The following is a 14,412-nucleotide window of genomic DNA, read 5'->3' as shown; positions in this document are numbered from 1 at the left end:
ACTGTAATGCTTTTCTTTCTGATAGTTGAAGGCTTTGTGGAGCAGAAAGTTGGCTAACGGTAGCATTTCTCCTGTTTTATATTTGGTAACAAGTTTGACAATGGCTTTGCAGCTAGCCAGATAAGTCTTCATCGTACCTTTTAGAAACAAAACCAGCAGACAAGTAGACCAACTGGTCCATACAGAGCAAACGCCTAGAAATCCCTTGCTGAAGCTGGTAATCAGTTGAGTTTCTGTATCATGTTCTCTGATGTAGAGCTGTTTTCTTTGCTAAGTCAAGTGGAGGGATGTGACCAACCCTGCATCTCAAAGTATATGGATATATAAATTAATTAGAGAAAGTGCTGGCAATGGCCTTTCTACTTCTTTGAGATTCTGAGTGCTTATCAAGCTCACAGGACATCTTGGCTTGACCACATCCTTTTGCATGAAAGTTTAGGCAGATTTTCCATCTTTTCAGTTTTTTTAACACAGTTACATTGAGTCACTTACTCCCACTTACAGTTTTTGCTGTGGTAGAATTGGTTTGATTCTCTATGTACCAGTTCTACTGGGTCTTAATGATGAGAAGGACGATGATGATTTGTGTTTTGAAAAGCAACTGAAAGATCATATATGTTCACGAAATGCACGTAAACAGATGTCACCTTGATTTTCAGTTCTCTTTTATCTTAGAGTGATTGCTGCCAGTCTTTCTCCCCACCCTAGATATTGCCACATTGGAAGAAACATTTTTTCATTTCATTTAATTATATGGGAATGACTGTATATTTCTTTTTTTGTTTTACTTTGAAAAGGCTGACAAAACCCCTTAAGATTGTTAGAAAACAAGAGGAGTAAAATAATGTCAGATGGATAAAAAGTTCTTGTTCTTTTTGTTCTCATCTTTTTTTTCTGCTTCTGGACTTTTCAGCTATGTTGGGGTATGCAACAGAAGAGAGCAAGTTAAAAAGAGCTTGTGAAAAGATATTTCTGTTGAAGTAGCTGAGCCTAGCTGATGGCTCTGTTATATATGAAGAGTTCCAAGTAGTAGAAAACCTCTTGGTTTATGATGATTTTAGTATATCCCTTGTTTGTTTTCCCTCACATTGGTGTTCTTGTGTTACCCAGAGTCCTTTGGTTTTTTTTCTGTCAGCCAGAAGTGGCAGAGCAATATTCCAGGTCAGTTCCCCTGTTACTGTGAACTCAGGGATGGGGAATGTAACACAGATCACAAAAATAGATTTGGCTGAGGTGTTATCTCCATTTAGAGAGAATGAAATGGAACGTGAATCCCAGCTGAAAAGGCTGTCCAGTTCCACTAAACTTTGAAAATACTAACACAACATAAGGCTTAGCAGCAGGAAATGGTAGAGACCACAGTATCCCTGGAAATGCAAGGTAATGTTCCCACCTGCCTCCTGCGCAAGCTTCTGTGGTTTGTACCATAAAGAAGCTCTGTAGTTCTAGCCAAGGGCACAGTAGCTACTTGCCCACATCATAGACGAGTTCAATAATGCTAAGGAAGAGAGAAAAACACTCTGGGCAGTTGTCTTTATGAGATTTTATCTTTCTGGAGAGGGATTGGAAGTAAATGCCCCTAATTATGGCATGGCCCATGTAGTTTTGTGTCAAAGACTAAAATGGTACTGAGTGAGTAATTGCCCTGAAAAAAAGGCTGTTAGGAATAAACTGAGAAAAATTACAAAGGATGGAGAAAGAAAATGAAAACTGTCTTGGAGGTCAAAACCTGTGAGGATAAAGTAAACATTGCCAAAGCTCATGCTGGGTTAGACTTTGCAAAGGAAAGGAAAGGAAACAGCTGTATTCCTTAAGCATGTAAGTAAAAGCAAGGTAAGGGAAAGCAGAAGTGGGTCCACAGTGAAAATGGGTCTGACATAAAATGCAATTTTATGTATAGTCAGGCAATCAAATGAATACTTGGTCTCCAATTTCAGTTAGGACAATGGCATTGGACATGGGAGCAAAAGAAGTCAGTGTGTAGCAAGATTTGGAAATGGAAATTAACCCAATGAAGCTGGAAGAAATATTTACGTATTACAATAGTGTAATGAGTGGAAATAAAATTTGACCCAATAGCCTTTGTCTCAGAAGAGTGGAAGAATTGTACAATGAAATTGTGAGCTTTGTGGTAACAATTTGTGATGAAATCAAGCTATCCTGATGTACCTTGACTATCTAATTCAGTACTATGTGACCACGGGGTGACAGAAGTATGACCTGCAGATAAACAAGGCGGGGGGGGGGGGGGGGGGGCTGAAAAAAGGTGATCTGAACAAGTACATATCAGTTAATCTAAACAGTAGATAAAACACCTTCTTTGAAGGAATAACTAAAGACTGCTAGCTCTGCAAGTGAAGTCTTTTGACCTTATGAAGGTAAGTGGTATAAAATGTGACATGGATTCACCAAAGACTGTGCTGGACTAGCTTGACAGCTTTTATCGACAAAGTAACTGATTACCTCTGTAAGGGAAACGTAGTGCATTTGAACAGTCTGGACTTCAGTAAAGCACCTGAAGGCTGCCACATGGAAATAACTATTTAAACTGGATAAAATGAGGGAGTAGTACACGAAGTGTCAAGTAGCTAAGAAGTTGACTTCAATGAGAGATTAGAGGTTTTATTGAAAAAGGAAATAATGGGGTTGGATGTCACCTACAGGCTGTGGTGTTTCACAAAAAACGATCTGGGGACTGATCTTTATAATACTTTCATTACGGTTACTGGCAAAAAAAGGAAAAACAATCTGCTAATGAAATTCATTGCTGAGGCAACATTTCAAACCCTTATCAATCCAGAGGAGGATAGGCACATCATACACTAAGAACTGCAAAATGTTGCAGACTGTAATACTAAAAATAGAAATGTAATAGTAGAAAGTACCAGGTCATGCACTAAGAAAGTGTTGAGAACTTTGGCTACCAACAAGGTGCTTATCAGTTGAAAGCAAAGAAGGAGAAATATCTGAATATCAGTCAGTAAATAAAAGCCACCAGTATTATGTGGCCTATAAATAGGCAAGTGTGTTCTCAGTGTGTATCTGATGAGAGATTTCTGGCAAGGTTGTATGTTACGCTGATAAAGCCTCATCTGGAAAGCTGTGTTCAATTCTAATCATGCAGGTTCTGGAAAGATTAATCCAAACTGGGACAGGTGCAGAGACCTTGGGGATGATCAGCGCACTGAAGAGATTTTCCCATGAGAGGAAGGCTTGGCTTGTTTAGCAAAGCAAAACAGAAGCTAGGAAAGATTTGACTCTGTAAATAGTGAGCTGGGTAAGGGTAAACGGTTGCATGGTATTTAAGCTAAAATGTTAGAATTTTAAAATTAAATGGATGAATGCAGGTTAGAATTTAATTCATTGAGTGCCACAGTGAATGGAGCTCCTGTATACTTTTCTCCACCTGCCTGATTCACATGTCCTTCAATTTTCTGGGATTCATGGGATTTATGCTTGCAAACATCTCGCTTCAGATTTTTTCCTGTCGTTCATTTCATCCCAAACTGATTAAAAAGCAAATCAATTCAAGTCTATAAAAAGTTTTAAAACTTGCTCCAAGTGGGCCTTTTTCATTCCCTCCCTCCTTCATCGTTAAGTAGTAATAGTATTTTCTTGCACCCTAACTCTGTAGACTTACCGTGACTGGTAACAATTTTAACATGCAGCAGGATTGCCCCATAGCTTTCCTACTGTGTCTCATAGAATATATCCCCTCAGTGGCCAGGCCTTCCCCAGTACTTACTGCATAGACTTCATTGCAGCTCTAGTTTTTGCAGCTAAAATGTCCCTATTTCCTCTCTCAACTAGGACATTTAATGTTCTTTTTAGCATCTATTAGCCAAAATCACTAAGATTCCCTTTTGCAGTCTGGCTCCCCAGCAGGTTCTGCCAGTAGTGGCGAACGGGATAATGACATAAGGTATTCTCTCGCTTTATTTACCTCCCTCTGCCTCATGCCCTTTTTCTCCCAATTGCTCAATTTTCTTAAAAAATTACAGTTCTGACTGTTGCATTTATTGTTTATTCACTGGCTTATTCTTTAGGTTCTAATGTAAATGGGCTGGAAGAGCCCAGCCTTGCTAAGCGGCTGCGTGGCACACCTGAACGGATTGAGCTGGAGAACTACCGACTGTCACTGCAGCGGGAAGAAGAACTCGAAGAGGTTCCCGAAGAGACGCTAGCAGAGCATAACCTGAGCAGTGTGCTGGACAAAGGAACAGAAGAGGATGTGCCCAGCAGGTTAGCACACGTTGTGCATAATCTTTTTTTATACCCATCCTAACAGACTTTTGCCTGCTTTTCCCTTAGCTTTTTTTAACATATTATTTGCCAGGTTGCCCCTTCTAAAGTTGTTAAAAATGCTCTGCACGTGTACACAGGTATTTTATCTTGTAGCTTCTGTTCTTCTAAATAGCTTATTACCATTCTTAGAAGACACCTGTGGTACCATAATACCATGAAATTCAGTTCTAAGTTGGAAGGAATTTTTTAATTTATTTTTTTTTTTTAGTTGTATCAAAGACAAATGAGTCTTTTGAGCAAACAGAACATGGATTCAAATGGGAGGGGGTTCCAAAATTAACTTCTGTATGTTTTTCATTACAATTCGAAACCACTTTTGCTTTAAAGAGTCAAGTTTGACACACATGTAATCCTGACTGAATGCTGATGCAATGCCTGAGAGATGTTAATTTGAAGCAATAGTTACGGCTGTTGAAAAACATGTTGTACCTTCACAAATTTCTCTTTATCTGCAAAATGAAGTATAAGCACACCAGGATCCAAATATATGCAGGTAAAGCTACTGGAAATAGTTGTTGCAAGAATCATTGAGAGAAAATACTTGATGAAGATTGCTTGTGAACTTTATAGTCAATCACACACTTTTTGCAGAGTCTCGATCTCTTAATATGGTTTCTAATCATTTACTTTTGTTTATAGCAGTAACAACCCTTACCTTTTCAGCTCTCAGTCTGTCCAGTAGTCTTCTTGAAATAAACTCAGAAAATGCTGTTACTGGTTTCCTGAGACTTAGATCCTACAAACATATTCTATGTATGCATTACTTACAGGTATAGGGCTGTATGAGAAATTCCTTTTGCATGCAAAAAACAGTGTTTAGTGGGCAACTCACACTATGATAGAGAGGAAAGAGAAAATCAAATTCCCTGTCAGTTTGACCTGGAAAAATTTCTGTCCCAAATCCAAATATGGTAAGCAATTTAGTCAGACCATTGATAAAGCTGTGTGGGTCAAACATCAGAGGGAGAACTTTCTAGATGATGTAGTTATCTGGTATCCTCTGTTCAACTCTACCCGCTCCATGACATGTCACAGAAAGACCCCTCCCCAAAACCCCAAGCAACAAAAAAGGGAAAAAGTCTGACCACTTTTTTGTCAACAAAAGAAAAAAAATGTTTGACTCCTGCAACAAGCCAACCAAAGCCCTGATTTGATCATCTTCACTGTCTTGGTGCAGCGCTGCAGGGTTAGGAGCAGGCAGAGAAGATGGGGAACTCTTTGTTCCCTCCATGTCTTATGGAGTGATGGATTGGGCTTCCAGGTTCACCAAGGTGTTAACTCTAAATCAAGCAGAGACCATGCATTTTGGTGCACAGCTTCCCATCATGCACACACTTAGGAGCATGCACACTGCAGAGAAAGTTTACAGAAAACAGTATTCAAAGTACATTTTTTCAAAAGAGAGTTAATCTTGTTTAAGCTTCAACAAGAAAAAAATCATTTATGCAATCAAACTCTGCTACGCAGTTTTGAGGAGTGAAAAAACCTTCAGATGCCTTATTCATTGCCTTTAACTTGTAGTAACTCCCAGTATGTCACCTGCAGTTTTGATGTAATACCCTGTGGCCTTCTGAAGGAGTGTCATAAGACAGCTTGTGCTGTATGGGTCTGTATGGCAAGGGAAGAGAAGAGGTTCATTTCCACAGCTAAGGTTTTGGTTCCTCTCCTCAGCACTAAATCTGTGTAGGTACACCTTTTTAATGTGATATTCAACCTACTTTGGTCACTGATCTCTTCCTTATAGAAAAAAAAAAAGTTTCAGCTGTTGAATTAATTTCTGTGGCACAGAGTTGCCATGGTAAAAGGAATGCCCACTATACCAGACCATCTCACTGCTGTCTTTCGGCTTCTCCTTTCTCAGTATTTAAAGGTCAAACAAAAACCAAGTTATAAATAAAAGCCAAAGAAGGTAAAGTGAGCTATGTGGTAAAGAATTTATGTCGTCAATATTGCATGCGATAAGCCGACTGGTTGAAGAGCAGCAGCTTGTCCCATTCAGCAGCCATGGCAACAGTGTGAGCAGCAGTAAACCTTATTTACAGCACATGAAAACCCCAGCATGCAGCACCTGTCAGGTTTATTTCCATACCAAAGGGTGGGAAAGTTAATCAGGGAGGAAGGGAACATCACTTTTTATCTCTGTGACAGTATCTGCGTAAAGCCTTTGGAATATTGCTTCGGTCTCCTGGAATATGTACTGAGTCCATGGCATGCAACAGTGTTTGTGTTCTGTACTTAGCATGTGAAAACCAGGCAGCCTGTTAAAAATAAGTATTCAATTTATGCTGTGAAAAAGTGGGTTGTAACTTGAGCAAAATAATGTTATATATATGCAGAACAGTGAGGAGACTTTAAGAGCCTGTGGACAAAAGTACTTGACAATCAGAGCATGAAAAAGTGGTATTTTCTTTATTAGCTTTGCTATCAAAAATAGCGTCTCAGACAAGTCGATGAATAAAAGTATGTAAATATGATATGTTCATGTAGCATTAGACTAATTTGAGGTTCTGCACCTGATTATGTTTATCTGCAATATAAGGGAAAGAGTGTTGCTGTATATAATTTTTTTTTTTGAAACTGCCAGTTTGTCACATACTGTAATAAAACCTGTGTATGGGAAACAGAATTAGAACAACTGTACAAGTTATATTTTATAGACCTACATGAAATTTAAACTTCATTATTTTCAACTTGTCGGTTTTCCCCTATCATTGTCTATATGGAATGGGATCTGCCAAAGGCTGTTAACTACAGTGGTAACTGTCATAAGGAAACAGCAGAAGTAGAATACTGTTCTCATATGATTCACCCAAACTTTAACCATTCACAGTTTTCTTCTTCAATCCAGATGAATTTGGGCCTTTTAAGATTTATATGGCAAGTATCCAACTGTTGCTCTAATAAATGCAGTTCTTTTAAGGAAAAACAGACACACCTCTTCACCCTGCAGATATGTTCTCTGAATGTGCTGTAGTTCACATTCGTTTTCCAGTGACAAATGCAGCCATCTTTCTCCCCAGTACCTCTAGGTGGTCCAGCATGTAAGAGTGAACTAGATTAAATATCATTGTATAGGTGGTTACATTTCTTGCCTCTGCTGCTTATACTGAGGAACTGTTAGAATTAAACAGAGATGTCTGCTAAAGAGCACTAATGATTTCCTGTTTTGCATGTTTTAGACTTTGCTGTGAGAATAATAAGCTCATTATTGTAATTATCCTTGCACTGCTTCCTACAGTTTCTTGCCACTATATACACTGTGTACTTAATTGGATACAATTTTTGTGATTTTTTTTTTTTTTTTTTCCTCCAGCTCTCCTTAGCTCACATACTGTATCCTTTGGCATGATAGTTGTGTTGTGTGTTCTTTCTACTTCCAAAGCTTTCTGTGTTTCACCCCAGCAAGTGCCAAAAATATCTTAGCTATCCAAAATGCTAGCAGTAGCTGCCATTATCAAAAGACGTGACCTTCTGCATTCTGACAGTGCTAAGAGCTCTGGTACCCATTTATGCAAAGCAACGTGATATAAAGAAAGTAGTTTTTCTGCTGTATTCGACTGTCACAAACTGTAACAATTAATGCTGCACAAATATTTGGACTTGGCTTCACAGGCACTTTTCTTCTGCTTCACCTTCTTTAAAAGAAGCAGGGCAAGGACCATACTGCAGCCCACACATGATGCTGTCACTAAAATTCCTATGAAATATTGAAAGCAGAAAAATTAGTATTACGATTTCCATCATATGTTTTAGGCTTGTATGTATTGAAACAACTTGTCAGTGATCTAAGACTGATCTAGGAAACATTAACTAGTTGTTTCTTTATCTTTTTTTCTAAACCCTTACAGTAGTTCAGAGTCTGAGATGGAGGAGGAAGATGAGGAGGAAGAAGATGAACTATTGCTGCCTCAGCAACCCCCTTCAGACTTGGGTGGTGTGCCATGGAAAGAGGCTGTGCGTATCCATGCCCTCCTGAAGGGAAAGAGTGAAGAACAGATTGAGGCTGAGGAAAATCATGAGATTGAGGACAAAGAAGAGGAGGAGGAGGAGGAGGAAGAAGACGAAGAGGAGGAAGATGAGGAGTCGAGCGAAGGTTAGACATGATTGATTTGTCCTTTCTTTCTGCCAGACAGCAGGGAAAACCAAGTTGAGTGTTTGCCACACAGAATGAGAAATATTTGCCTTGGAAAACTTTTCTTCTTTCACTTCTTTATTGCTTTGATTTTTGAGGGAGTTATTGTCAAGGAAAGCTTTAGGTGGATCATTCTGGATACAGATGATCTTTGCCCACAGGGCAGTTATAGCACTACTACCAACACAATATGCTTCCCATACACCATGCCAACATTTGCAATTCACAGCTTTGTGACACTGTACTATTTTTTGTTGTTTTTTATTATTTTTGGGAATTGGATTTGAATGTGCCCTTTGTTCTTTGGCAGCAAGAGCTGGAAGCAGCGTGGAGGCAGTGTTTTCAGTTTTGCAGAGTGCCTCACTAAGGGGCAGTGCCCTGTAACTGTCATCAGGGCATCCTAGAAGAAGCTGCTTGTAGCCCTTCTTAGTTAAAAGACAGCCTTGAGAAATCAGGGAGTTCAGGTGGTTCCCATTTTAGCTCTGAGGGATTTCTGTGGAAAATCTTAGGGAAAGACTCCTTCCCCTGTGTTTGTCTCAGTCATCAAAATGCAAAGTTTGTGCTAAGAATAGACATGCTTCCAGTGTTTCACCACCATGCCAAATTTCTTGCTGATCTTGTCTTTGTACTCATATTTCCTTTTTGTGAAGACTAGTTGATTCCAAAGAGCTTCTTCGTAAAGGTCTTTGGCTGCCTAATGCAAGCAGAGGTCCAGTTTTTTGAGTCTTAGTGGCAGTTTTGTTGATGAGCTCAGCAGGCTGCTTGGCTGCTTTTTCAGCTGTATCTCCATAACTGAAGTCTGTGGAAGTCAAGACTGCTTTTTAAGTATGGTAACATGCATGTTGTGCGTTTAGTCTGCTAAACCATGGTTGTTCTTGGATGGACGTTATTTCATTCGAGCAGTTTTCCTGTCAGACACTTTGAATACAGTGGGAGTATGGGGAGTTACTGGGTTTCCAGACAGTCTCTCTTTCTGATTCTGTCCTTTCTCTTTCTCTCTCTCTCCCTCCATCGCTTGTGTGTGTACACGCGTGTCTGGTGTTATATGTGGATGTGTGGTTCCCTCTGCTGTAGAGGGGGAGTATTGCCCTTGGGAGAGAGAGCTGCAGCAAGGCCTCTGGCTTCAACATCTCTCAAATGAAGAGGACACGGGTACATTTAAAGGTACCCATATACCATCTCCACTTCCATTTCCCCAAAGGAGGGGGGAATGTTTTAAAGAGCAGGTCCCACATGAGAAGTTTCTGTGTTTTATTTAAATGCTTTACCAGCTCCCTAAAAACTGATTTGATAGCTGTTGTTACCTTCATCTCCTGGTCCAAGTGCCATATATCAGGTCTGACATTGCCACTGGTTTTAGGGAAAAGATAAAGCTGCCAAGTACCTCAGGATATCTAGAAAGCCTGGACAATTTGCTACTGTAATGAGCATGGACAGTGACTCCCACCTATTTAGGAGTTTCAGATTTGTTCCATACACACAGACTAATTGCACCTGTGCAGTATGTCAGACACATGGGGCACATCAGAAGTACTGCCTTTAGATTGCCTGTGTCAGCAAACTTGCATTTTTTGTTGTCCTTTGTGAGTGTGTGTCTGTGGGGAGAGTCTGTGGGGGAAGATAATCAAGCTGCAGCGATCCCTCAAGATTTTTCAAATAGTCATGTAATGGGCATAAAATTAATCTGACATGCCAATCTAACTGGTTGTGTAATTTTCCATGATGCATTCTCTTGCAGTTTATTTCTTACGGTTTGTTTTTTTGAAGCACTTGGTCCTAATAGCTTGTTAATCCCTTATTCCCTCCACATGGTTCATTAGAGCCAGAATACATAAGAGGAGAATCCAAGTGCCTTCCTGCAGGTAAGAAGACATATGCAGTTGTCAGACTGCATATTTTGCAGCTTATGATTGTAACAACTGTAGCTTAGCTTCTGACTTTTTTTTTTTTTAAGAAAAAAAAAAAGATGTTATAATTTTTTTCCAATTTAACTTTTCTGATGGTAAGAATGAGAAGTATTAGTAAGATGGCTGAATAGCATAACTGAAGAAGTTCCCCCTGTTGCAGTTGCTAGTGTGCTTTAGACCTGGCTCCTAAGGAGTTGATTTGCAGGTGGATTCTCATTCCATTAAAGTTAAATATTGAGACTGCTTGCTGCTTATGAAGTGCTCGTAGGTGCTACAGTGGAACTGGAGTGGAAAGCTACCTTTCCAAATGTAAGTGCAATTAACATCCAGCTTCCTGCAAAGCTTAGCAGGCAGCCTTGAGAGAAGGCTATGTCAGGTGTCATTTGAAATTCTCAAGCATTTTAGACCTCAAGGAAACATTAGTTTGTCTGTTAGCCAAGCAGCAGTCCTTCATGGATGGCTGTGCTGCTATTTACTGGAAAAGGTTAGGAGGACCCATGTCTTAATCAGGACAGGTTCAGCCCTCTTTCTAGAGACTTGTGGAGTAGCTGAAGGTGTGTATGTTACACTGATCTAAATCCCAGAGAAATCAATTTTAAAACATGCAGATCATGTGGGACCTGCTCTTTCCGAGCCTTGCTGAGTGACTATATACTTCTCAGCTATTGCTGGCAAACTTAAACCTTTTAACACAAAGTTTTGTGTGGCAATGCAAATGCTAACTCTACTCATCTTGGGGCCTGCATGCGAGTGCTTTCTTACAGAGTGAAAACAGCCCAGGTTCCTGTACCTGCAGGATGTCCAGTAGCTCTGGTAGACCATGTGGTTGTGCTAATTGATATGAAAATTCTCTGATGAGGTGACAGAGACATAAAACTGCTAAATACTTGGTTAAATTGTGAATCCCGCTCTGCATTTGAGTTTGTGCGTGTGAACCCATTTCCCCTTTAATAACCAGTTTGTGGTTCTCTCCTTCCTGCAGTTCCTTCTGCCTGTTTCTTCTGCAGTTTTAATGCCAAATTTCACACACAGTCGTTCCTGAAACGGAAGTCCCAAACACTTTGTCATGTCTGGGGAAAACATGGCTGGGAGAGAGGAACTTGGTTAAAACGAGACAGCAGGAAATAATGAGTGCAACCTCTAAACGCTGCTCATATTTCTGGTTTCCTTCAAACACTAGTGCACCGTATGAAAATCTAACTGCTTTTGAGGTTCTGGACTGCTGAAACAGTGTTTTGCCTACAGATTACTACTCAGTAGTAATCACTACTGAGTAGTAATCTGTCTGTTGTGAAAATTGACTTCCTACTTTATAAAGTAAGTGGGCATTTTCCTTTCAGGGTCAGTCACTTGCTTTTGAAGACCACTCCTGCAGATGCTGAACACCTGTGCCCCCTAGAATGAGTTATTTTATTATGGGTAAAGAAAACCTGAGCTATAGTCCCATAGCAGATAGCAATAGAGACACGGTCTGTGAATATGATACCTCAGGGTAGGTGCTCCCTAGGTGGGTATTCTGCAGCAGTTGAACAAGTTGTTTATCAGTTGGTTTTGGTGCCCATTGTTCCCTTTGACACTCCATAAGTAGCTGAGCTTTGTGTAGGCAGGTAATTGAGGAGTAATGCAATTTCTTTTAAAAAAATTCAGTTGTGCACAGGAAGGTCCCTTCTGGGGAGGTGGGGAGGCTCTTAAGTCATAATGAAAATGCTGTTATTCTTCAGAAAAAAATTCGACCCTTTGAACAAGTCAGTACAAAAGAGCAGGAGTAAACATACCAGTGTTTTAAGTGCTGAAGTAAGTGTGCGCCCATGTGTGCATATGCACATACACACACACACGTGAAACTCTGAGATCCATCATGTAATTTAATTCACAAAGCAATATGCACCCAGCATAGAAAGGAGTGCTTAACCCAATAGTAGGGAATGAAAGACCTTTTGTTTTGGTGCATCAAACTACAATGCAGACTATCCCTTGCCATTAACAGCAAGATGTCTTTGGCAATAATCATAATGAATAGGCTGAAGGAGCTGGAAATTTCTGCTAAATTGGTATTTACATATCACATACTGTTCAACACCCAGAGAATGTCTTTCATTTCAGCAAAGCTGCTTGCAACAGAGATAATCTACAATGAAGTTTTTAATAGCATCTCTCTGCCTTTGGAATGGCATTATTCAGCTTTGATGGGAAGTATGAGGAGCGCTGTATTGGTGTATGCGTGCACACACAATGCTGAGCTTTTTCTGTCTGTCTTGCAAACTGATCTTAGCCAGTAATATTTTCTTTTCTTCTTTTCTTATTTCCTTTCCTATGACGTGTTACCTTTCCTTTCCACTGTTCTCCCATCTTTTCCTCCCTGGCCTTCATACCCCCTGCCTACAACCTGGTATGCCATGCCCTCCTACTGCTAGCTGGAAACCTTAGACTGCAGCAGATTGTAAATCCGGTTGATCCTCTGGAGATTCTGGCAGATGTGCACTGGACACACATCCGTGAAAAACAGGAGGAGGAAAAAATGGTCCCAACCTCAAAGTCCTCCACCTCCAGAGGTAATCTCCCCCAAGCCCCGGTCAATTCCTGGATCGCGGTTGCAGCTGTTTAACTCTGTTGCTTCTGCACCCTTCAAGAGCAGTGTACTTCAGCAGGGGCAGCAGTGATTGAAAGGAACTAATGTCAAATTACACTGAAATTACACTTGGTTAAACATTTTGCTTTTCAGGTCAGTGTCCACTTACAATGTCTGCTTTCTCAGCTCCATGGTGGTGTGACTTCTTCTGACCCATTTGTCTGCCTGCTGTGACTCCATAGCATTTTTCCTCACTACACACATGATTTGACAGTGCTGGCAATCAGCCTTTGGTAACTGACTGTAGGGATAGTAATAGAAGCTGTTATGTGCTTTTTGTGATGTGAGAACTCTACGCCTCTTTAGGGAAAGCTGAAGGGCTATGTTGTGTAGTTACTACAGCAAAGATTGAACAGGGTCAGCTTCTGTATTGAGCATGTTTCTCTGCTGCTGGTTTTCAAAGTGTATAACTGCATCTGGTATTAGTAGGGAATGATGGGGTTCAAAGGGCTTGCAAATCCTCTTAGTGGTGGTTTTGACTCCCTGTGTTTAAGATTTTTTAAAGTTAGGTGTGACTTTTGTGAGTTGCCAGTTACTTAAAGGAAAACTTTGGAGGGGGAAAATTACAGTAATCTAGCTCTCTTGTAAGCACCTTCCAGCAGTCCCTGCTGACCTTATTCTAGACTATATGACAGCATGTCTTGAGGTAAGTATGTCATAGGTGCTTTGCCTATGCAGAAATCTAGACTTAATAAATGTTAAACATGCAGTTGATGAGTAGTGGTCTTCTCTCAGAGTCTGTAACCATGGTGCCGGATTTGTAGAGGGAATAAGTATGCTGTGGAAAGGGGTGTCTTTTACAGCAAATGTGAAATTAAGTTAGTGACTGATCTCTATTAAAAAAGCCTAGGGCTTTACCTCATGTTGCCTGATCATAATCCATTCCACATAATTATCTTTTCCTCATATTTGTTGTTGTTTGTTTTTTTAATCCTGGTCCAACTTGATACACAGTTCCAGATCAGTTTGTCTATGCTTATAATTGCTGTTTGTAGAATGCACTGGGATTTTCCGGTGTGAAATCTGCTCCCTACAAATAAGAGATGGGTATTTCCTTCCCACTGCAACTACAGAAATAGGTTGTGTTCAACTGTCTGTAACTTTCAGTATTGCTAGAGTAGTTGCTTAACATTTAAAAATGCTAAGTAAAAAATGTGAACACAGTTTCTTAAGCTTACTATGATTAAGGTTACTTTAGCTTCTGCTTGAGGGTCTGTATCACTATGGTTTCCAAATTTTTCTTTCAATTTGTATTTTATAATTCCTACTTTTCCATAGTGTATTGGTACAGCTGCCAGCAAAAGATGATCCTTCCAAAATTGATTTTGTGGTCTTTCCACTTCCTTTGGGAAGGAAGGCAGTATTTCCTTTCATTCCCCTAAAACTGGGGCTAACTAGGACAATCCTGATCAATAGATTAGCTGCTTCAATTACTTTGT

General features: G+C 40.0%; 1 protein-coding gene across 12 annotated transcripts in view; it reads left to right on the top strand.

Moving 5' to 3' along the window:
* The window catches only part of MICAL3 (microtubule associated monooxygenase, calponin and LIM domain containing 3), a 186,490-nt gene that overhangs the window by 132,858 nt on the left and 39,220 nt on the right, over positions 1-14,412 (top strand). For 10 of the 12 annotated variants that reach the window (XM_075051259.1, XM_075051258.1, XM_075051257.1 and 7 more), the window contains 4 exons: positions 4,047-4,242; positions 8,154-8,398; positions 9,512-9,601; positions 12,759-12,896. In XM_075051259.1, the coding sequence (XP_074907360.1) occupies positions 4,047-4,242; positions 8,154-8,398; positions 9,512-9,601; positions 12,759-12,896 (669 nt within the window). Of the gene's footprint in view, positions 1-4,046; positions 4,243-8,153; positions 8,399-9,511; positions 9,602-10,257; positions 10,300-12,758; positions 12,897-14,412 lie in introns of all 12 variants that reach the window. The other 2 variants (XM_075051250.1, XM_075051256.1) reach the window with 2 other exon arrangements.

This window comes from Buteo buteo, chromosome 19 (genome assembly GCF_964188355.1).
Source record: "Buteo buteo chromosome 19, bButBut1.hap1.1, whole genome shotgun sequence".
Taxonomy (NCBI): Eukaryota; Metazoa; Chordata; class Aves; order Accipitriformes; family Accipitridae; genus Buteo; species Buteo buteo.
The sequence above is the reverse complement of the archived record's forward strand: the minus strand, read 5'-3'. Positions and strand labels throughout refer to the sequence as shown.